At 43.9% G+C, this 23,999-nt stretch overlaps 2 protein-coding genes across 4 annotated transcripts in view; one reads left to right on the top strand and one right to left on the bottom strand.

Moving 5' to 3' along the window:
* Window positions 1-4,794: 4,794 nt before the first annotated feature.
* LOC117979314 (elongin-B-like) lies at window positions 4,795-10,325 on the bottom strand. The gene is made up of 3 exons (XM_055108391.1): window positions 10,274-10,325; window positions 9,154-9,200; window positions 4,795-5,287 (listed from the first exon to the last, which is right to left on the bottom strand). The coding sequence occupies exons 1-3, from the start codon at window positions 10,323-10,325 to the stop codon at window positions 4,844-4,846; spliced, it is 543 nt and encodes a 180-aa protein (XP_054964366.1). The 3' UTR covers window positions 4,795-4,843.
* Window positions 10,222-23,999, top strand: part of PLA2R1 (phospholipase A2 receptor 1) — a 130,880-nt gene continuing 117,102 nt past the window's right edge. For all 3 annotated transcript variants that reach the window (XM_057301422.2, XM_063595200.1, XM_057301420.2), the window contains exon 1: window positions 10,222-12,384. In XM_057301422.2, the coding sequence (XP_057157405.1) occupies window positions 11,982-12,384 (403 nt within the window). In that variant the 5' untranslated portion in view covers window positions 10,222-11,981. The remainder of the gene's footprint in view (window positions 12,385-23,999) is intronic.

Genomic DNA, 23,999 nt, shown 5'->3' with positions numbered 1-23,999 from the left:
TAAGGTATACAACATAATGTTTTGACATATATATACACATAGTGAAATGATTAAAAGCCAAAAAATTAACACTTCCATCACCTTCCATAGTTGCCTTTATGTATGTGTACTAGTATCACCTAAAATCTACTCTTTTTGCAACTTTTCAGTATACAATACAATATCATTAGCTAGAATCCTCATGATATACATTAGATCTCCAGACTTACTCATCCTACATAACTGCAAATTTGTATCCTTGACTTTCTTCCATTTCCTCCCCCTGGTAACCACTGTTCTACTCTGTTCCTATTTATTCAACTTTATTTTTTAAGATTCTGCAAATAAATGAGATCATACAATATTTTTCTTTCTATCATCCTCCACTCTGCTCTGTACTCTGGGAAGCTGGCTTCTGTGGACTTCTTTGCCCACTGAATTCCAGCTGGGTTGTGCCAACGGGAAGAGGTCAGAAAGCAGGAGAAGACAGACAGGGTATTTACTGTCTTAGCTTCGTCCCCACCAGGCTTCAGTTGGTAGTAGTTGCTGTTCTCTTGTCCTAGCAGATGTCCTCTGTCCCAAGGGCACAGCTTTCATTAGGCCCCTGTAACTGCTCCCTGCCTCTGTGTTCCTTCAGGTCTACCTGTGGTAAAGACAGCTTCATTCTTGCCAGAAGCTGGGTGCTTCATCATCCTGTTTTGGTTCCCTTCATTCTGCCCATACATTTGTAAATAGTCCTGTGAAAGGGAAATATCTTGGGCCCCCAAAATCACTAAGCTAAAGGGAAAAGTCCCACTGGGAACTGCTTAGAGGAAGCCTACCTCCCATTCTATTCAAAGTCACCGCTCTGCTCACTGAGATAAATGTATATCTAATTGTCTCCTTTGGAGAGACTAATCAGAAACTCAAAAGAATGCACTCATTTGTCTCTTATCTACCTATGACCTGGAAGCCCCCTCCTCCACTTCGAGTTGTCCTGTCTTTACAGACCAAATGAATGTTCATCGTACATATGTTGATTGATGTCTCATGTCTCCCTAAAATGTATAAAACCAAACTGTGCTCTGAGCACTTTGGGCACATGTCACCAGGACATCCTGAGTCTGTGTCATGGGCATGCATCCTCAACCTTGGCAAAATAAACTTTCTAAATTAACTGAGACCTGTCATAAATTTTCAGTGTTCATATTTTGGTAACCATGAAGGGATTCTGAGTGGAAGTGTCCCTAACCTTTGACAAATCTCCTTTCAGTGCTTGGTACCAGCATGAGCTAACTTTATGGCTCAAACCAATAGGACAATTTATGGAAGTCTGGGAGCACCCCCTCCAGAGAATCCCTGATCTCCCAAAATTTGGTCAAGATCTTAAGTTTATTTTGCTGCAACTCCCTTTTTTTTTTTTTTTTTTTCCTGGAGTTTTACTTGCTTCCAACAAGGAAGGCAAGTTTTTCTGCTTCCATGACAATGGAAGGCAGGTAACCCCTTCATGGAGTTTGAGCTCATTTCCAACAGGGAAGATAAGTTATTATTTTTTTTCCTGCTTCTAGGATGGTGGAGATACATTTTCAGCATGAGACACACCCTTAGGTAAGTAAACTGGGGTTTTGTCTTGGCAAAAGTTAACAACCAACTGGTCTTAATTTCTCTTTACTGTTAGAGCACTCAGTAATCACATAAGTTGTACAATGGTTTGTTTTGCTTAACTGTTTTTTTTGGGGGGTGGGTTGTTTGGTTCTGTTTTCATTGTTGGGTCTTTTTCCCACTGGGTTTGATCAACTCTATCTGACTTGATCAAATCCAATGAAAGTTCCAAATTATGGGGACCAAGGCTTCTGAAGTGGCTAAATTCCCACAAATATAAAAAAAGGTGGTGTGGTAGAGGGGAGAAAAATGATCAGCAAAGGGGAAAAAAAGAGGGAAGATTTTCGATTTTGACTACTAAGTGGCTTTACTTACATAACAAGACCACTTATTTGCTAGCCAGGCCAAACTGAAACAGCAATAGCGATACTCTGAAATTGCAGCAATTTGTTCTAGCTGAAATATGGTAATGGGACTTAAAAAGATTTTTTTTAAAGAAGCTCAATGGTTAAAAGTCAGCTTAATTGAAAGCTAACATCCAAGGTGTGTGTGTGTGTGTGTGTGTGTGTGTGCATATGTGTGTGTTTGTATTTAAAATGCCTTCACGTTTTTCTTCTTGTTTTTCTCCTAGGACTTTGTCTGTTTTTGAGCAAAAGTTTTTTCTTCTCAGTTGCCTGAATTCTGTTTTCTTCACTTACTTCTGTTGTCTCTCCTTTCTTTTGCACTCTCTGCTGTATGGGGGACCTAAAATAGTTTATAGCAGTGTGGGGCTCCATAAAGAAAATAGAGAAGGTAGCAGGCTCCCTTTACGGGAGAAACCTGTTTTGCCTTATGGAATCACAAGAATGAAAACAGACAAGTTTGTCTCAGCTCTTAAACTGCTTACTTTTGTATTGTGTTTCCTGTTTGTTTGTTTGTTTGTTTGGGTTGTTTTGTGTGTGTGTGTGTGTTTTGCCTAAAATAGTTGTTGCAGCAGAGGTTACTTTTGGTTTTTTAAGGAAGAGTGTGGTTTGTTTAGACACTTGGAAATGTCTTTATTTAAAAAGAAAATTTTTTTAAGTGCACTGTAAAAGCATCACATGGTCTAAACTCATAATAATTCTTCCTTTTTGGAGACCCAGGATTCAGTGTGAGCTTTGCCCAGAGCTCAGAGATCCTGTTAAAAGATAGGTAGTCCCTATGTAGACAAAATTGGTCCTCTTATACAATCCTGTGATAGATTTCTATAATTTTTTGTCTGATTTGGCATCCATCTTTAATATCCCTCTAGGACCACCAGATATTTTCTCTCTGTACCTTATGACATAAATTTTGCTATTTGGTTTTCACCTGGGTTGTTTCCTTTAAATGCAAATTTAAGGCTATTTAGCTGACAACTGCCTAGGGCTATGAAACAGTTTATCTAGAATCTGAAAGTGTAAGATAGAAAAAAAAAGGTTTTTATGAATCCATAAGATGTATTTCTATCAGCATGCCTAATATGTCTTTGTATTTATTTGTTGTGTACACAATGTTTCACTACTGAAAATATATAAAAAACCTCTAATTAATTGGATTAAGAAAATAAAAGCACTTGAATCAAATACTTTATCAGGATAAAAGAAAAGACTAGTCAAATGCTTTTTCAAGCTTATGTAACTTAAGTAAAATCTTTAATAAGTTAGCTTTAAAATTATTGGTAAAGTATTGTTAGAAATGTCTTAAGAATTGCCAGCATACGTTTTTGTTTGCATTTATAAATCAGGCAATTTCATATTTTTCCCTGCCAAATACTATAAGTTGTCAAAAATTGGCATAGGGGTTATAAAACTATAAACCCAGCCCAAATCAGAAAGACCTTTGCTTGAGTAATCTTTAATAAGATATTGATATTGGTTTAATAAAAAATTCTACATCTTGAATTTAGTATGATTACCATATCTTCTAATCTTGTGGCTTTAGGTGGTCCATTCTACAGGCAGTAAGGTTTGTTTTGGGAAAGGACTGTCACAGTCTTTGTTTTAAAGCTAAACTATAAACTAAGTTCCTCCCAAAGTTAGTTTGACCTATGCCCAGGAATGAACAGAACAGTTTGGAGGTTAGAAGTAAGATGGAGTCAGTCAGGTCAAATCTTTTCCACTCTCTCAGTTACAATTTTGCAATGGTGGTTCTGTAACTTTAAATAATGACAATCACAGTTTTTGTAAATAATCTAAGTAAATGACAAAAAAATTATTAGGTAAATATAATAGGATAAATACTTGTAGACAAGCTCATCATAATTTAGAATCTAAAGTTATATCAAATTAAATCACATATATTTTATTATTTGGGTATTTTCCAATAAAAATATATTTGTAGGAAAACATTCAAAACAAATGTGTCCTTTAAAAAAAAAAGGTGAACAATTTTTATCTAATTCAAAGCTTATTTAAAGGTCATGTATAAAACAAGGTAAAAGGAACCAGGAAATAAAAGAGATGTACAGAAAGTTATTAAAATAAAGAGGGGTTTTTTTGTGAGAAAGTGTAAAGGGAAATAATTTCATATGAGAAAGAATCTCGTATGGTAAATTTAGTCCTAGAGTAAAATGACTAGTTGCTTAAGAAAGAGGGATGTTCAAAACAAACCAGAAAGTACAAGCATGTCATGAATGGTCTGTGTAAGTCACAATAAGAGGATTTATTTATTTATTTATTTATTTATTTATGTATTTATTTATTTATTTTTGGGTCTGTAGACTGTTTATTAAGGTGTGTTAAGGGGGCAGCCACTTCCCTCCGTGATTACAGCCCCCAGCGTGGGTGGACCTGTGTGGGTCCGTCTTGGGGTTCCCTCATTGAACATGCTGTCAAACCAGGACACTGGCTCCAGCTTGTGTTTCTGCTCTTGGCCATCGTCTGGGAGTGGACATGCAGGCTATGGGGGTGGGGGGCACTTAGAAGGAAAAAGGCCTAAAACTGGAATCTCTTGTCCCTGAGGCTGGCTCGGGTCTTTGTCTCTCTCCCAGTCCTTCCCTTTCCTCCCCCTGGCATGGTTGGTGTGGCTGGCTAGCTGCTAACAATGGCTTGGGTCTCAGGGCAACCCAGGTCCCCATGGTGCCTTTAAGCAGCAGGCTGGGCCAAGTTCTCAGCCAGGGTCTCAGGATCTGGGAGACAGGACAGCACAGGAACTGCCAAGCACAAGCCCCAAAAGGAGCCCACAGTGAGTGGGACCCATCCCAGGGAGGGGCGGGAAAAAGAGGCAGCAACCAGGCAGACTCCCAAATCTCTTTTATTGGGGGAAATGGGCCTCTTGGGGGTCCTCACTGCACAGCTTGTTCATTGGCACTGCTTCCCGAGTCCTGGGGCTTCATCACATCGGGCAGCTCTGGCGGGCTGGAAAACGGCTCGATGCACAGGGCCTCAAAGGTGTCATCTGCCCGGAAGGCCAGCCCCACTGTGGCTGGGGCCTGTGGCCGTGCTGTTTGACTGGTGAAGCCACACTCGCCCAGTGTCTTGCCATCATCCAAGAGTTGGTCATCCTTGTACAGCCGCTGCTCGTCAGGAGGCCGCTTGAGGATGCCCTCGACCATGCGCTTCAGTTTGAACACCGTGCTGGACTCCTTGGCGTCCGTGAAGATGGTGGTCTTGTGGCGCCGGATCATGAGGAACACGTCCTGGGGGCGGCGGGCCGACGTGAGCACGAAGCCCGGGCCCCCCGCGCGTCCCAGCCGCCCCCCACCGCCCCCGGCCCGGCCCGGCCGCCCCTCCCCGAGGATTTATTTTTTTAAAAACCAAAAACTTTTATATGATCAAGTTGTCATATTATTATTTAAGTTTTGGGTTGCTTAGGAAAAAAAACTGAGATTAAAATTTTTTAATTAAGGTTATTACATCCATCTATCTTTCATCTCTCCGTATGCACTTTTAACATACTTGTGACACTGAGTTACAGGGCTTTGACCCCTGGGTCTAAAAAGGACAACAACTCCTACTACATTTTAAACACTGACAGCAGTTAAAGCCCCATTTTCAGGCCCTGTAGGAGATGCCAATCAAAATAAACTGCATTCCTAAGACACAGGGCCAGAAATTAAAGCTATTTCAACTCAAGGCCCAGGAACTATCATGGAAAAGGTGGGCCTGTGAGATTCTAAGGGCTGATTTTGAAAGATAAAATAAGTTCAGTTTCTCTAAAAAGTAATCATTAATGTTAAAGGCACAGTGATGCAAGACTAGCATATTGGCCCCTGTGTCAAATTAACAAGGTTTTCTTGAAGCATTAACTGACTCCTCAATAAAGGTTATAAAAGGCTTATGGAAGTTGTATCTTACGGTCAAGATTAAAATTTTATAGATCATTTATAAAATTTCAAAAAACAAATTTAATTGGCTTCATGCTGTTTTTATTAGAGCTTATTGTTTGGAACGTCAAGTCTCCTTTCTCAAAGAATGAAGGTTTTTGCCATTTTAAATCCTTGAGTTATCACTTTGGTTAAATGAATGATCTTATTTTGTGATATCAAGAGCTTTAAACCTTTGATATTTGATGAACTTTCCAAAATCAAATTATAAATTATGTCTTTTTCTAACCTAATCAATCCTTTAAGATATTAAGTTCCTTAAAGTTCAAAGATGACATAGTTTGGTTTGTCTGGTATAAATATTATACAGGAAACACTGTCAAAGATGAAATGGTGTTTGGTTTTCTTTAGGCTGTATTTATATAAATATATGGTATCTGTTCCAAAATCATGGGAACTCCTATAATTCTGATATGACTTACTGTACATTATCAGTAATACTTATAATTGTTATGTTAAATTATTGTGTGCCACAGATGTAACAAATTTCCTTGTCAATTGTGTCTTTGACCATGGCTGCCCTAAAATTTTTTGTCATCCACAGACAATTGTTGTCTTGTTTTGGTCCTCTTTAGGAGGTGGTTTTATAATCTGCTATAAAAGTCTAACAGGTGTTCTTAAATGCCGGTTTCTGATAACTTTGGAGATTGTGACATTAGAATAGAGGAAAAACTTTCAGGACTCTCATGGAGAGCTGAAATGTTCATGAATATCAAGCAGAACAGGAGTTAACTATGTAAACTGAACTGATAGAAGACTAATCTTTTTGATTTTTGCTTTAAATGTTGCTGATCCTTTGTTCTGCTTTTTTCAGAGTCAAGGAAACTTTTCTTTTGAGCTATTGACAGCTTTAACAATTTAGTATACTCCTATGAACACAATTTGGAGCATATCTGTTTCCCTCTACCTGATTTCTCCAGAATTTGGAAACTATCTGTGAGTATTCTTAACTTATGGCAATACAGTTATTTGCATAACTGCAATAAGAATCTGTTTTCATTTTGCAACAGGACGCAATTGGAGACATTGGTTATTTTACCAAGGCTTTAATGGTGTGCTTTCCTTTAAGGAATCAAACTTGACTTACGGAGTCAATAAAAGCCCTTGGGGAAACTGGTCTCATACCTTCCCTGTACCGGGTTCCTGACCTGTGGTAAGTAAAGAATGTTACTTTCTGACAGGCCTGGGAGCTCCAAGTTTATCTTGGAACCTCAAGAGGAAAGGATCACCCAACTCATAGGTATTAGGTGGCACAAATTCACGGCTGGGCTCGGCTTTAAAAAAGTCTTATCTGAGATTCCTTCTATGGAATAAAGTCCCACCAAAGACAATTTAAAAGCCTATGTAAAAAAATAATTATTCTTGCTGCACAGTATGCAAATAATTAGGACAAGTATAATAAAGCAAATCAGTCCTACCATGATTTGTCTTTAAAAATGGGAAACTGGGCTGGGCGCGGTGGTTCACGCCTGTAATCCCAGCACTTTGGGAGGCCGAGGCGGGCGGATCACGAGGTCAGGAGATCGAGACCATCCTGGCTAACACGGTGAAACCCCGTCTCTACTAAAAATACAAAAAATTAGCCGGGCGTGGTAGCGGGTGCCTGTAGTCCCAGCTACTCGGGAGGCTGAGGCAGGAGAATGGCGTGAACCCGGGAGGCGGAGCTTGCAGTGAGCCGAGATCGCGCCACTGCACTCCAGCCTGGGCGACAGAGCGAGACTCCGTCTCAAAAAAAAAAAAAAAAAAAAAAAAGGGAAACTGGAGAGAGAAAAATTATGTTTCAAAAACTGTAGTACACCTGTTGTTAGATTCTAGTCTTGTCTGATGTTTTTCAGTTTTATTATTTTCTACAGTTTGGACTGAATTCTAATTTTTTTTGGCTATAAGTTTTCAAAATAATGTTTTTAATTTTTTTTCCTTTTCCCCCCATTTTTCCTAATTTGGAGTCACTGAAAACAAAGCTGTGCTTTTGTAAAGCTCTGCAAACTGAAACTAGACAACTTGAACTTCAGAAGAAAATAACAGCAACCTATTTACATACATAAGCCACTTTCATACCTGCCTACTGATGTATGGACTTCAGAGTAATGTGGTCTACATTGATTTTCCAAAATGTTTCTTTTGTTTATTGTTGTTGTTCTCCCTTCCTCCCCCTATTTTCTCTTCATAGGACATGAGACTTCACAACCTTCTAAAAATGAGCTTTCCTAATAACTCAGGACCTACCTGTCTAGGAATAAATCATCCTAGCCATGAGATATCAGATAAAAGACTAAACCTGGAACCAGAGACTAATTTGCTCCAAACGATTTTTTTTTGAGACAGAGAATGCACCTATCATGCAGGCTGGAGTGCAGTGGCATGATCTCAGCTCACTGCAATCTCTGCCTCTCAGGTTCAAGCGATTCTCTTGCCTTGGCCTCCTGAGTAGCTAGGATTACAGGCATGCACCACCACACCCAGCTAATTTTTGTATCTTTAGTAGAGACGAGGTTTCACCATGTTAGCTAGGTTGGTCTTGAACTCCTGACCTCAGGTGATTCACGTGCCTCAGGCTCCCTTAATGCTGTGATTACAGGTGTGAGCCACCATGCTCGGCCTTCAAAAGATTTTTCAAAAGAAAAGGGGGGAAATGCGAAAGAAAAATATCTTGGGCCCCCCAAATCATTAAGCTAAAGGGAAAAGTCAAACTGGGAACTGCTTATAGCAAACCTGCCTCCCATTCTATTCAAAGTCTTCTCACCAAGATAAACGCATATCTGATTGCCTGCTTTGGAGAGGCTAATCAGAAACTTGAAAGAATGCAACCACTTGTCACTTATCTACCTATGACCTGGAAGCCCCGCTCTCCACTTCAAGTTGTCCCGCCTTTCCAGACCAAACCAATGTTCATCATACATACATTGATTGATGTCTCATGTCTCCCTAAAATGTATAAAACCAAACTGTGCTCTGAACACCTTGGGCACAGGTCATCAGGACCTCCTGAGGCTGTGTCACGGGTGTGTGTCCTCAACCTTGGCAAAATAAACCTTCTAAATTAACTGAGGCCCATCTCAAATTTTGGGGGTTCACAGTCCCTTGGGTAAACATTCAACAAACCAGGACCTCACCCTTTCTTGCTGATACCCTGATTCATACAGTGCTCAGAAAGTTTTGTTAATTTTGACAAACCGCAACCTATACATTGAGTTTTAAATCCCATTTTCTTTACTGTCAATACCATTCAAAGTTTTAATATTTTTCTCAAGTTTCAAATCACTCCACACACTGTACAGTAAGTCTTCACTTAACACCACGGACAGGTTCTTGGAAACTGCAATTTTATGTGAAATGACATACAGCAGGTCCTCAAATAACATTATTTCCTTCACTGTGATTTCATTATGACATTGATGAGAAAAAGAAAATTGGTTTCATTATATGCCATTTTGCTTAAAATCATAGTCTCTAAGAACCTATAGATGACGTTAACTGAAGACTGACTTCATTTCTTTCAACCTCTTTCTTTTCCTCCCTCATTCCTTCGCTCATTCAGCAGAGACTGAGAGATGACTAAGTGCCAGGAAGTGTGCTGCCCTGGAACTCACATTCAGGTGAGAGATATAAATAATGAATTCCAACTCCAAAGGAGAAGGGAAGCAATGGGAAGCTGTACAAAGGCCAGCAGGCACTGAGCCCTCCCTGCTGTGTTCCCCAGCTGAAGTCCAGAGCCATAATTACCACTAGCACAGTGCTCTGTAGCATGGCTTCTGAGCTCTCCTTTGCTCTTGCTCTCTGCTCCTCACTCCCTCCCCACACACCCACAGCTCCCAGAGGTGAACTTCACAGTGTGTTAGCACTGTGCTAGCACTCTGCATACATTAGCTTATTTAATGCAACCACACAATGAAGCAAACATTATTATCTCCATTTTACACAGAAGGAAACTGAGGCTGGGGCAAACTAAGTGGTGTGCTGGTAAGTGGCAGAGCTGCCTCATTTAACCATGACCCTACACTGCCTCATGAACCTGAAACACACGTGAGCCCAGGATATGGGTGGTGGTCATTTTCTTGAAGGTTAAAAAGCCCTTTACCACAGATTTCCATTTCAAAGCTGCAGTGTTTCAGGAAGAGATTTTTTTAAAAAAAAGAAAAAGTAGCTCTTTTCTGAGCGTTCTAATGGTTGAATAGAAAATACGGGGTTGGTAGGCCAGGAAGCTGTCATCACCTCTCTTCATTATACTAATTGCTCTGAAGATGAAATAAGGTTTGTTTCTCCCTTCTTATCCTACTCACAGACCTAGCTCTGCTACTTCAGAATAGCATCTGCTATGGGTCAAGGGAGGCTTTTTCCCCCCTCATTATACAGAGACTAAAACAGGACCATAGCACGTGAATAACTCACCCTGGTCCACAGCCAGTGAGAGGTAGCCCAATGTCCCAGCAACTGTCCTCATTCGTCAGGGTGCCCCAGTGGTTGCCTTTATTTCAGCCAGGCATGCCTCACTCTCTCCCATACAAGCCGTTCTCACTCCAACCTTTGTATAATTTTTTTTTTCACAATTTCTTCCCATCCTAGAACAGCCTCTTCCTCCCAATACCCACCATACTATCTGAACATAGTTAGGCCTCTATGCTCACTCCAGCCTAGTCTCTCTCCCCTTTACTCTCACTGCCCTGGACCTCACCAGAGATTAGCATCAGTGTCCTGTTTTATGACCTAATTATGTCATGTGCATTGCACTTGCCTGCTGCAATACATGCCAGCCTGCTCGGGCAGGGCCAAATCTTCTATCATAATACTACGGGGATATTCCCATAGCAATGTAGTTCTGAGGCCATAGGAGAGACGGATACATAGTTTGTGGCTGAAGTCTGTGTAATCTACTAGGCTTAAAGCATCTCTTTTCTGCATGTTTTCAAGCAGGGATGCTGAATTCTACATGTAATGATATGTTATAGACTCTACACACATTGGAACCTCTCACATCCTCTCAACCCACCTCTTATTCCAGCCCCCTCTGCAGCCTGTTTCCCCCAGCTGTCCCCCACCCCCAACCCTCTGAGAAACAACCTGACAGCGCCTCACCTTTTGCCATGCTATGCACCCAGGGCTTCTAAGAGACAAGGTATGGGACCATGCCTGAAACTCACCACTGCTGTAGAACAGTGCAGAGGAGTTAATAACCCTAGGATCTCCCTTACCAACAGGGAAGGATAAAGTCCATGGATAAACGCTTGCCCCTTTTGTCCTCGACAGACAGTTCTGAGGCTCTCTGAGGTTCCTGCAGGACTGAGCACCTTTTGTTAAGGCCGTGGCCAAGGCGACCACTTTCCCTTCTTCCCCATTTGGCTCTGACCTTCAATCTTGCTCCCTGCTAGGCATTTCCTTCCAGGCTCTGCTTTCTGCCCCTCCCCTCCCCCTTTCTTATGTTTTAATGACTAATGTCAAGGTCCCGCTGAGGAAAGGTCTTATATGAGCCTGTTCTCAGAATATTAAACGCTTCCAGTGTTCTGCTGGTTATTTGAAGGAGGACAGTTAGAATGACTACATTCTAGCCAGGGCTGTCCTACTTGCTAGAGAGTAACTTTTGCTGGATTAGGAAGTAACCTAGAGCAAAGCACTTCGACTTTCTGGGCAGGGTTTCTCAGCTGTAAAAATGGGATAATAGGGACCCCGGCTACTTTGCGGGGCTTGGGGGATCAAAGGAGTTGGAAAGAGGAGGTTATTTCAAAACCGAAGGAGCTGAATAGAAGAATCTTCGGGTTACTCTGGGGCAAGGAAGGTGGAGACCACGGCGTGGCCCCTCAGGTGTCTCCAGTGCTCCACAAGTCAAAGGAGTCCAGGGCCCTCCCAAAGCGCCTGCGTCGCGGAGCAGCTGGGTTCACTCTAGGCTGCCCGCTGCAAATCCGCAGTGTTTACCAGAATCCAGGTGGTTTGCAAACCCGGATGTCAGGCTCCTTGTCCCGGAGATTCTCAAATCGCTCACCCACAACTCCTCTTCGGCCTCCCCTAGAAAGGAGAGAGCAGGGCTGCAAGCTGGAGGAGCGGAGAGTGTGACCCGAGCAGCCTCACTCCGCCTGTCCCCACCCCAAAGGCAGGAATTTCTGGGATGGGCGGATGGCCCACCCCTCCTCCTCCTCCTTCCCCAAGCCGCAGTGGGTGGGGCGAGGAAAACCTCCGCGACTTTCCCGCATCCCAGCCCAGAGCCCCGAGTGTCGGTTCACTGTGGAGACAGCGGTGGCGGAGTGGGTCTCCAGGGCTCCGGGCTGGCAAGGCCCCCGGAGGGGTGGGGCGCGGAGGAGGCTACGGATCCGCTTCCGCGCGGCGGGGCCGGGTGCTTGGGACGCGGCTCTGGGCTCCCGGGACAAGGGGCTCCCGGCGAGCCCAGTGGTTAGCGATGCTGCTGTCGCCGTCGCTGCTGCTGCTGCTGCTGCTGCTGCTGGGGGCGCCGCGGGGCTGCGCCGAGGGTGTGGCGGCGGCGCTTACCCCCGAGCGGCTCCTGGAGTGGCAGGGTGAGTCTCCCAGGGTCGGGGACTGGATCGGTACGTTGGGGAGGGGGGTCGGGGTGGTCGAAGGAGAGGAAGAAGGGGCGAAGCTAGGGGCCAAGCTGGCGGGCAAGGGCGGCTGCGTTTGTAGGGGTTCGTGTGTCAGCAGTCCTGAGCATGGGGGGGAGCGGGTGGTGTCCTGCAGCCTCTTGTCTAGGCCCAGCACCCCACTCGCGCGGCCCGGCACCCTCCTGGCTCCTGCGGGGGTCGGGCGGCGGGGGCGGGGGCGCTTGGTCTCGCAGGTAACTCCTCTCGGCTCTGGCGCCCGGAGCCAGCCCGGGATAGGAGTGTCGGAGAAGTCTCAAAACGGAAACTTTCTGAGAGCTGCTTATTTGGGACGGATAAATGATAGCAAAAAGATGGCTCAGTTCGTCCCCTTGCAAAGCAAGCGCTCAGGGTCTGCGTCGCCACCTGGAGAGTGACCCCCAAGCCAGGCCTCCCCAGTCCATCCCTTCCTTAAGGAAAACTTTTTTTGTTTGTTTGTTTTTTGAGACAGGGTCTTGCTCTGTCGCCCAGGCTGTAGTGTAATGGCGGGATCTCGGCTCACTGCAGCCTCCGCCTCCCGGCGTCAAGCGATCCTCCCACCTCAGCCTCCCGAGTAGCTGGGACCACAGGTGTGCGCCCCCACGCCCAGCAAAATTTTTGTATTTTTGGTGGAGACGGAGTTTCACCATGTTGCCCAGGCTGGTCTCGAACTCCTGGGCCCAAGTGATCCGCCCACCTCGGCCTCCCAAAGTTTTGGGATTACAGGCCTGACCCACCGCACCCCGCCTGAAAACATCAGGCCAGGTGAGGGAGAGAAGCCCCAGTGGCTCCATGAACTGCGTGATCTGAAGCCTTTTTGCCTTAGTCTCTCTCAGTGGAAAAACGGGGTTCAATTCAGCAAACACTTATTGAGCACCTACTACACATGAGACTCAGAAGGTTGTGTAAAGAGAGGGAGGAGAGATTTCTGGCCTGCAGGGGCCCACATTTGAGAATGGGCCACCTCAGGCAGAGAAGCCTGCGCCTAAGTGCAAAAGTCCATATATGCAAGTAGGAGGGGGACAGGAGGGAGTTAAATATGCCAGGAGGAGCCTCCAGACAGCCTCCATCCTCTCTGCCTTTGGAGATAAGTTTGGAGAGAAGGGGTAACACAAGATGTGATCAATATCTGCGTTCACATTTTTTCCTCCACAGTAGAATATGTCTACATTTTTGAGGTAGTCTTTTCTAGACTGTGTTTCCTAAGCTCCCTGGAGGCTTAATCAGGGGCAGGTAGAACAAGACCATTCTTATTCTAAAGTGACCAAAGTCAGAGATGCTCTTACCTTCTTGGTCAATTCAGAAAATTGCTCCTGTGGATGCACATCTGATCCTGTAGTATGTATGATTCCTTCCCACTAAGTTTACCATGCAGTGGTTATTCCTTTGCATTTTAAAATGTGGGTTTTGCCTGGGCACTAGGTGGTAGAACAGGGCAGCAGCCCACAGGACAGAAGTTGGACTGGGCCACACAGAGAGTATGTGCTGGTGATCCTCCGAGTGAAGGGCTAATCCCTTCTATATGTAGCAGAACCAAATACTGGCCTGAGACAAATTCTCATCAGTGCCTTCTTTTTAGTAGTCAAGGGCACTCTGAAATTAGAGCCATCTGCTAGCCCTTGTACCTACTAGGTGCAATTTGCACATCTGAAAAGGTTGACATAGTTGGCATAGAGATTCTTCAGATATGAAAATGCTGCTGCTGATTTTCCAAGGAGCACGGAGGTTATGTACCATTCCTCGCACAGGCTCCCTCCCTGACTCCAGTCACCTGCATGAGTAGAATTTCAAGTGTAAGCTGGACAGGTTTGAAGTCAAGTTTTTACTGTCAATACAAAATGGAAAAACAAAATCTTAACATTGAAAAGAACCTGAGACATTGTCTACTCTAGCCCTCTATTCTTCAGATGTGGAAGTTGAGGTATGGCTACCATGTAGTTAGCCATGCTTTGGGGTGCCTCAGTTTACCGCTGTGTTCACTGTACCACATTGACTCACTTTAGCCACAATTGACATCCACAGAGCAACTGAGAGAAAAATGCACACTCATTTTTCATTTCCAATCCACTAATAATGGCTATGTAATAATGCACAGCAGATTATACATACAGCATTTTTTATCTGAATTGTTTGATATGTATTATTTGTAGATCTGATATGTATTACAAGCATGTCAGCCTTGGGAGGCAGATGATGGATTGTACTGTGATGATTTTCCAATGATTTATCAATAATTCTTGATATGGTTTGGCTATGCCCCCACCCAAATCTCAACTTGAATTGTATCTCCCAGAATTCCCACGTGTTGTGGGAGGGACCCAGGGGGAGGTAATTGAATTATGGGAGCCGATCTTTCCCATGCTATTCTCGTGATAGTGAATAAGTCTCACAACCTCTGATGGGTTTATTAGGGGTTTCTGCTTTTGCTTCTTCCTTATCTTTCTCTTGCCGCTGCCATGTAAGAAGTGCCTTTCGCCTCCCACCATGATTCTGAGGACTCCCCAGCCATGTTGAACTGTGAGTCCAACTAAACCTCTTTTTCTTCCCAGTCTTGGGTATGTCTTTTTCAGCAGTGTGAAAATGGAGTAATACAATTCTGTATTCAAAAGTCAGTAGATACAGTATTATATAGTAGTTAAGTTCTCAGGCTTCAGAGCTAGACGATCTGAGTTCAAATCCTGACTATGCCATTTACCATCCGTGTGACCCTGGACAGGTATTTTGCCATTCAGTAGCTCAGTTTCCTCATCTGTAAAATGGAGCTAGTAATAGTATACATCTAAGTGTTGTCCTTTTGCTGCTCTCTCACCATGGCACCCTCTTCCTCTGGCCAATCCAGATATTTTGACAGGTTGACAGCCCCATAACAGTTACTTACTACGGTGCACAGCACTGTACTTGGCAGGTCTCCTCTAGTTCAGGCATCCCCAACCTCCAGGCCACCTACCAGTTTGTGGCCTGTTAGGAACTGGGCCACACAACAGAAGGTGAGCAACAGTGAACAAAAGAGGCTTCATCTGTATTTACAGCTGCTCCCCTTCCCTCACATTACTGTCTGAGCTCCACCTCCTGTCAGACCAGTGGTGGCATTAGATTCTCAAAGGAGCATAAACCCTATTGTGAACTGTGCATGTGAGAGATCTAGGTTGCGAGCTCCTTATGATAATCTAATGCCTGATGATCTGTCACTGTCTCCCATCACCCCAGATGGGACCGTCTAGTTGCAGGAAAACAGACTCAGGGCTCCCACTGATTCTACATTATGGTGAGCTGTATAATTACTTCATTATATATTACAATGTAATAATAATAGAAGTAAAGTGCACAATAAATGTAATGCACTTGAGTCATCCCAAAACCATCCCCCACCCCACCACCCCATTGGCCTGTGGAAAATTTGTCTTCTGTGAAACCAGTGCCTGGGGCAGAAAAAGTGGGGGACCTTTGCTCTAGCTGGTTATTCCAAGGAGCCTGATTTTAGTTTGTTTTCCCTGATCAGAATCTGAGCCCTTCTTCTAGCAAGTGCTAAGACACACTAACTTCACTCACTCAAGTACTCCAGATACAAAGTGGACAGGGGGGAGAAAGAAGAAGGGGGTGGAGCATCCTGGTGAAAACTGGGCATAGTCATTGCTAAAGGAAATGATCGGGGGCAAGTAAAAGGGTTTTGAAGCTTTGTTGAGGGTTGAAAAATGATAAATGTGAAATGGTCCCCCACTAATATATCGTAGGAGAGTTTCCTTCTGTAGTGCTCAGCTTCCCAGAGCAGGAGTGGAAAGAACCTAAGTCTTATGTCAGTGCCTGGGGCCACTCAGGGGAGGCTCTTCTAAATGACCAGTGATCAAAGGAGGTGAGGGTGCAGATGAGTGTGTGGTCAGTGTGCTTGCCATCAGGTCCTATCTGGGGAGAAGAAAGTGAAACAGGGTTGGGTGTACGGGGTGTCTCTCGACATGCTGCGCCGACGGAAAGAGGGGTAGGGGCTGATGGCCTCAGTTGTTCATTATCTGTCAGGCAATATGTGCTTTATCTACCGGTTTTAGTTGGGTTCATCCAAAAGCAATTCCTGAGACATGTTTTCCTTAGGGTGCAAGTAGTTTTTTTTTTTTGGAGGTGATTCTAGAAAGCATGGTAAGGGAGTGAGGACATGAGACCAGAGAGGGAAGAAAGCCACCATAGGCCACTGGGGCTCAGTTTCACAAAGGACCCTTTGAGGAACTGTATAGAACTCAGTGGACCCACCAACGGGCAGGAAGCTGAAGTATTTATCCACCAACTCCCGCCTCTTATTGACTAAGGTCACTCCTAGGGCATTCACCCCCTGGTGCTCCTGGTCTCTCCCAGGCAGAGAGCCACAGAAAGTCAGTGGGAGTGCACGAGGACTGTCTGCAGGTGAGTGAGCTCCAGGTTAGAGGGTGTGAGAAGGAAACCAACAGAATCTGCTACCCACCTCCAGATTGGGGAGGTAAAAACATGAGTAGGATGTGACACTGGCCCCAAGAGGCTGAGAGTCCAGGGACAGATACAGAAACATAAACAATTACAAAACAGTGAGAGAGGTCTTATGATAACCAGGGATGAGCAAAGTGCTGAAGGCATGCAGAGGAAGCACTGGCCTGGGGAGCTGGAGGCTCATAAAAAGACATTTGTTTTCCTAAAGGATAAGTGGGCAGTTACCATATAGGAAAAAGGAGACTGAGCATTCCTGGGAACATGTATTTCATGTGCAAAGGCACAGGATCACGTGTCAGGCAACAGTAAAAGTTCAGTGAGCTGAAAGTTCCCTTCTGAGCTCTTTTGGATTCAAGGAAAGAGGCCCACTGAAGGTCACTCAGGCAAACGTGGAGTTGGTTGTAATGGTCCCAGGATCTCAAGGGGGACCCAGGACAGGTTCTTCAGGGCAGCCAGGCCTCCTGGGAAACAGGCACTGGCCACTGACATGAAGCATTACTTTATCTGTTTCTCTCTGTCTCTGGGGCTCTATGGTGGTTCCTGCTTGGTTGTTCTTTCTGTTGACTGTTTCTTTGGCTTTGACTAGCAGGACTTTCCTCTGTAGCTCCCTTAGCTTCCTGGAAAGAGTCCCTTAATTTCCTAGGAGAGGGGTCTGGTTACATTCTTCACAGCATGCTAGCCAGTTCCTGTGCTCTGCCCTCAAGTCGAAGGCCTTCCCCTGGCTAATTGGCCATGGTAGAGGCAGGAGGTGGACACAGGGATGGATGCTGCTTCATCCAGGGCTGTGGATGGTATAGACCACCAGAGTAGGGTCCCAGGCAAAACAAGAAGCAGTGACATGTCTATAGTTGGAAGCATGAGAGAGATGAGGAAGAGTTTGGTTGGAGGCACCCTGCTTCTGGAAAAAGTCTGGCTGAGTGAATTGGGTACTGCTGAGAAGGGCCCTGTGGGTTTGCACAAAGGGGAACCAGATTGCATGTTTAAGTTTAGAAGTGCCATGTTCAGTCTGGGACTTGAAGAGGGTCTCCTGTCACCTTGAAGAGGGTAATTCTGGAGGGCAGCAAAGAAACCGTCTGGATAGTTAAAGCTGAGCTAAGTCAGTCCCAATAGGAAGATTGAGGAGCAGAAAGTTTGGGTTCAAGAAACAGGGTTTAAAAAGAGGAAAATATATATTTTAAAACAACAACAAAAGAAAACAGTTAGTGAAAGTTAGATGAGGGAAGATTGCAGAATAGGAGAGGTAGTGGTTATAGAGTGCAAAATCCAAGTTTTGGAGATGGACCTATTCTTGGTAGTGACCAGATCCAAGCTGTGTTTGTGGGAGTGGTCACCAAAGTGAAGAAGAGGCAAAAGAAGGTCCTCACAGCAGAGGAGGTCAGGGAGCCCAATGTCCAGAGCAAAGCTAAAGTCGAGTAGAGTTTGGGACTCTTTTGTCAGCAAGCCACAATAAGAAATACATTTTACATCACAACCCACAGCATATAGGTCTACATATGTATAACTGAAACAATGTTTCATTTTTTAAAAAATACCCTTACCTAATATGACATGCTGCTACATTTCCCCCTGTTCCATTCTGTTTCATTTTGTCTCGCTGGTCATAACACATTCAGTTGATTTCAAGACCATAAATGGGCCACAACCTGCAGTGGGGAAAGCATCGAGTCAGAGTGTTGGGTCATCTGTATGGAAGCTAAAGTGGCTTTGGGGTGTGGAGAATAGCGGGGAGTCTGCTGGTATCAAAGCCATGGTGAATGGGGGGAAGAGTGGTTCAGGGCAGAGGGCCCCAGTGGCGAGGAAGGGGGGTAGCTGCCACCTTCTGAAAGAGGGCGATGAGAGCCACTACCTGGAGGCGGCAGTGGGGAGAAGCTGTAGCCCTGAGATTTCCTGCATAGCCTCTGTTTCTAATACAAAGGTAAAAATGCCCCTCTACTGCTTCTAGTATTTTCTAACAGCTGGGGAGTCGTTACTCTTTGTTGTTTTATTTACATCGACACATTGTCTCCTCACCAAAACAGGTAGGCAACATTAATACATACCCTTCTTTTACAGATGAAGAAGGGTTAAGTAACTTGTGCCCACAGGAGCTTGCAGCATGGGGATTCGAACCAAGCACTCTGCACTAATGCAAAGGATCCCTGAATAGCCTTGTGACCCCATGGTATGGTTCATTCTGTATCCTGCTGCATGACAGAAGCATGCGATTTGGTTTCACAGCAGGAAGAATAGGAGGCCAGCCTCTTGTTCTCTGCAACTCCTCCTTTTCCAAACCCCTCCTTCCACATGTGGGAGTGATATTTTCCTAAAGCAGAAATGTGCAAAGCTACTGATTTATGTATTGTTCTAGGCAATTCTGCTGTCCCTAGGCAATGAGCCATTCTACTAATCTGGAAACGGAATTTCAGTAAAAGCGTGATCGGATAGTGGTTTAGCTGCCCTTCCTGGCCCTGAATCATGCCAGCCTTCTTGACTCCATTTCTCCCATTTCTGTTTGTCATCCCTCGCATTTCTTCCCCTTCATACTTTTCTCATCCTACCTTCTCTGCCTGGCTCCTTTCCTGGCAAGCCTTTGTGAGTCAGCATAGATGTCCAGTTTTCCTGGTCCTATTTACTCTTTCTTGTTAAGCCTCTAACTCTTTTCCTATTGTTGGTTGTCACAGTAACTGATGCCACACAATGCAGGTTCCAAGCCCATCACAGGAAAGATGGGGCCACACAGATAGCTTAGTTGTCCCTGCAGCTCCCCTTCTTTGACCTAACAATCTGCTTATTTATATCAAGTTTTCTGAAGAAATGGTCCCCTTGTGTTGCCTCTTCTGAACTCAATCCTAATGCTGCAAATCCTCATGTAATCTATCAAAGTAATAGATTTAAGACATTTATAAACCCTTTCCTCCATTTTTTTTTTTAGAAATTATCCTTGAGAGCCTTTTGGAGATGTTCCAACACATAGCTAGGAGCATAAATTATATTTTGAATTGATCAAAGCAAAAAGAAATATTATTGTTCATAAAATAAACAAAAGAACACCATATAAACACTATATTAAGTCATTTAGGGAAAAACATTTTATAAAGCCACTCAAGAAAATTAGAAAATTATGATTAGAATATCTGTAACTTGGGTTCTGTGACACAGAGCTAAACAAGACAGAAAAGTCATAGCCACTTGGCTTTTTAATTTATGATACTTTTTAGACAACTACAGTTCCAAAGAAATATGGAAATAAAATAGTGTTACCACTTCTAGCTTTTGGTATTCTGCTCTTGAGAACTTTTCAATTATGAAAATATAAACAGGAAACTCAAAGTAATTATTTAAGTATACACATTTTTTCATTTTGCTGCTCTTTGGCACCATTCATGTTCAAAGTTAAGATTGGCTTTTATTTTTATTAATATTTATAAAGTGATCATCATGACTGAGATAATCCCTATCAAGGCCTTGTGAGGCCAGCACTATTATTTTTTTCTTTTTATTATAAAATTTAAACTTTTTGTAAAGAAGGGGTCTTGCTATGTTGCCCAGGCTGGTCTCAAACTCCTGGTCTCTAGCTGTCCTCCAGCCCCGGCCTCCCAAAGTGCTGGGATTACAGGTGTGAACTACACACCCAGCCCCAGCATTACTATTAAACCCATTGTGCAGATGGGAAAACCAAGGCAGATACTCTTCTGGTTTTAAGCAGTTCTGCCCTGAAAGAAGTGCTCGGTAGTTTGCCAAGGTCTTTTTTACATAATGTTAATCTTGTTCAAATGCAAACAAGGAGAGCTTCATGGGGATGTAACCAGTGCAGTTGCACAGGGCCCTATACTCAGAAGGGCCTTCCTTCCACTTAGGGTTTAAAGCTCCATGGTTTGGGGTCTTGGGATTCATAATCATTTCTATCTTTGAATTTGTGTGCTGCACGTGATGTCCAATGGAACAATGGAACTCGAGCCAGAGGTTTGGAGCCTCTGTTCAATTCTGCCTGGTGTCCCCTGTCTACCTCCCGGGATGGGTTCTCAGCTGCCTCCTCCCAACTCCTGCCCCACAATTGATGCTGCCTGCTGCACACAGTGGCAACCAGGTTGCATTGAAGTTGGGGGACTGGAGGCCTGGGCCCTGGGAGTGGATGACTTGTAGCATTTCGGGGCAGTGCAAGGCAGTATTTGTCACCACTGGACTGATATCACTTCTGTGGGTTCTGCGAGGGCTGAGTGGGAACCTCTCACATATCCTCAATCCAGGTACTGTATTCTAAGCACGTTATAGCTCAGAGGTTGCAATCTCCTGTGGGCCTGAGGGAAAGGGACATTGACTTGACTTCCCCATGTCCAGCCAAAACCACGTATTTTCATTGCACCCTGGACCCTGCAAATGATGTAGACAGCCTGAATAAGAATGATGGGGATGGTTATGATCTGAATTGTTTCCCCCCCCCCCACCAAATTCGTATAAAAATGAGACTTTACTTGGAGATAGGGTCTTCACAGAGGTAAACAAGTTAAAATGAGGCAGTTAGGGTAGCCCTAGTCTATTATGACTGGTATACTCATAAGAAGGGGAAACTTGGACACAGATATATGCATAGAGAGATGATGTGAAGAGACACAGGGAGAAGATGGTCCTCTAGGGGCCAAGGAGAGAATCCAGGAATCCATCCTTCCCTCATAGCCCTTGGAAGGAACCATCCCTGCCACACCTTGATCTCACGCTTCCAGCCTCCAGAATTATGAGAAAAGAAATTTCTGTCATTGAAGCCACTCAGTTTGTGGTATTTTGTTATGGCAACTCTAGTAGCAAACCGATACAGGGACTAACACTCTATCTACCACTAAAAGTTGTTTTTTTGTTTGTTTGTTTGTTTGTTTGTTTTTTAACATTTCTACCTTGCACTTTAGTAAATGATTTTTCTTTTAATGGGCATACTCCCAAGGCAGCTAAGATGGATAGCTCATTGTAAGCACTTTTGTTTTCAGTAATGCCATATCATTTCCGGAGTTGTTTTGTTTGATGATGGAGTTGTTTTCTGGTTTTGTTGGTTTTTGTGACCCAGTCTTTGAATCATTTCCCCCGGGCTTTAATATGCAGGCATTTCTGAGGGCATCTTAACAGTGTTCTGTCTTTTTGTCCTTGCCCTAACTTGCACTTTGTAATGAGGTGCCCTTTTGACTGAGGTGGTATATTTTCAACAGAGTCAATAAGATAATCACAGAGCTGTTGTGAATAATGATTTTTATACCAGCAATGTTTGTTAAGTACTTTCCAGTTAAATAAAGGCAAAACAATGGGAGAATAGACTAAAAGCTAAAAGGAAGAAAAATGTTTTCAACTCAGTTTAAAAATTCATTGGTAAGATACAGAGGTCTAGCAAAGAATCACGGAAGAGAGATTTTCTGCCAGGGTCAGCAACTGCTAAATGAGGACAGAGCAGGAGGACAGAGGAGGGAACGGGAATGGCCAGGGAGTGGCAAGGACAGTCTGAAAGGGTTAACCCCTCCTGGCACAGGGGTTGGTAACAGGCAATTTGAAGCCTCACAGAACTGCAGTCCGGTGGCACTGATTATGCTGGGTTTCATTTTTCCCACATGTGAGAAAGACTATTGTGTGCCTCATGAAACTTGGAGAGGCAATTTGGTGAGATTAGAGAGAAAATGGAAGAGAACATGTAAAAAGATTTAGCAAGAGCGGTCCACGGCCCTGTGGAGATGGTGATTATCTAGGTTCAGAAGCTGTAGGAGAATAAAGAAGGCTAAGAGTTAAGGACAATGCTAGGACAGGGAAAGAGAAGAAAGTTCTGAGACAGGACAAAGAGGTCTTTTAAAAAATGTACTTGGGTAACTTTTTAGTTGATTAATAGAAGGCAACTGACAGGAACTCAAAAGTTTCAGAATAAGAGACACATGAAAACTCAGATGATTTCAGATAAAATGCACATTTCCATGCAGAGAGAGGTAGGAAGGGCTGGCCCACTTTTCACTTTGTTCTGTGGATCTCTTCTTTGAAGAACCATGCACATGCTGCCTGCTGCAAGCATGAGAAATTCCTCACTTATTGGTTTGAAAGGTCATATTAAGAATCCAGATTTTCTGCATCACTCGGCCATGAATAGGACTTGATTCAGCAGCTTACAGTATTCCTTCCTGCTACAGAGTAATCTTAGGAACGTAATCAGCTCTGAATCCATTGTTCACTAGATGGAACAGATAAAGACAAACCCAAATTTGTGAAGCTGGAAAAGGTCAGTACATCTCAAGAGAGAAGCTGCTCACCTTCAGATTGGTTACAGAGGAGAGATGCCCTCCCCATTTCCTTCTGGACTGCATCCCTGCTGAAACCTAATAATGTCAGAACAGCAAGGAAATGGACAGAGTCAAGACAGGCTGCCGGGCAGGAAGGGCATGAGCCCAGCACTAGCTCTGTGGGTAGATGGAGTAGAAGCAATTTCAAACCTATGGACTGGGGTAGGAGATTGAAATTGGGTTGCAGCCTGCATGCTGTGGCTTTCTAATAGCTTGTCTTAAGCATTGCACTTGATGTGAACCATGCACTGGAACTTTTCCTTCCAGTTCCCTTAATGGAGCAGCACAGAGACTGACTTTATGTGTATAGTTGGATTAGGTGAACACCTTCATGGTGTAATTTATTGAATACCAGAAAGTCCTTTGTTTGCCTAAAATGCCACCATTAAAATTGTTGTTTTGTTGTTTCTTTAAAGTGTTTTTTGTTAAAAATGCGGAAACTTCACAAAGGCTTAACAGTACAAATCTTATCTTACTCATTTTAACACTTCAAACCTTCACTCAGCTAGTTCTAAGAGAAGAGCTGTCTAAAGCTAAAGGGAACACTAAAGGCAAGTAGAGGTGATCAGAAGGGGTGCAGATGGTCAAGTGCAGAGGCCTCAGGAGAAACTTCCTCTAGGTACCTCCAGTCTGCTGTTCACACAGACAGATCAAACTGTAATAATGGCCCCAGGCTTTAGACTCCAACCTCATGGCACCCCCTTTTGCTTATATCTCCTATGTCAAAATATATTTTGGCATTAGGGTATAATTTCTTTCTGTGCATTTCAGGGATTCCCAGGGAGAATGTGACTTCCTTGCAGGCAAACACTATGACATATATATCCT

Source organism: Pan paniscus, chromosome 13 (assembly GCF_029289425.2).
Source record: "Pan paniscus chromosome 13, NHGRI_mPanPan1-v2.0_pri, whole genome shotgun sequence".
NCBI lineage: Eukaryota > Metazoa > Chordata > Mammalia > Primates > Hominidae > Pan > Pan paniscus.
The sequence above is the reverse complement of the archived record's forward strand: the minus strand, read 5'-3'. Positions and strand labels throughout refer to the sequence as shown.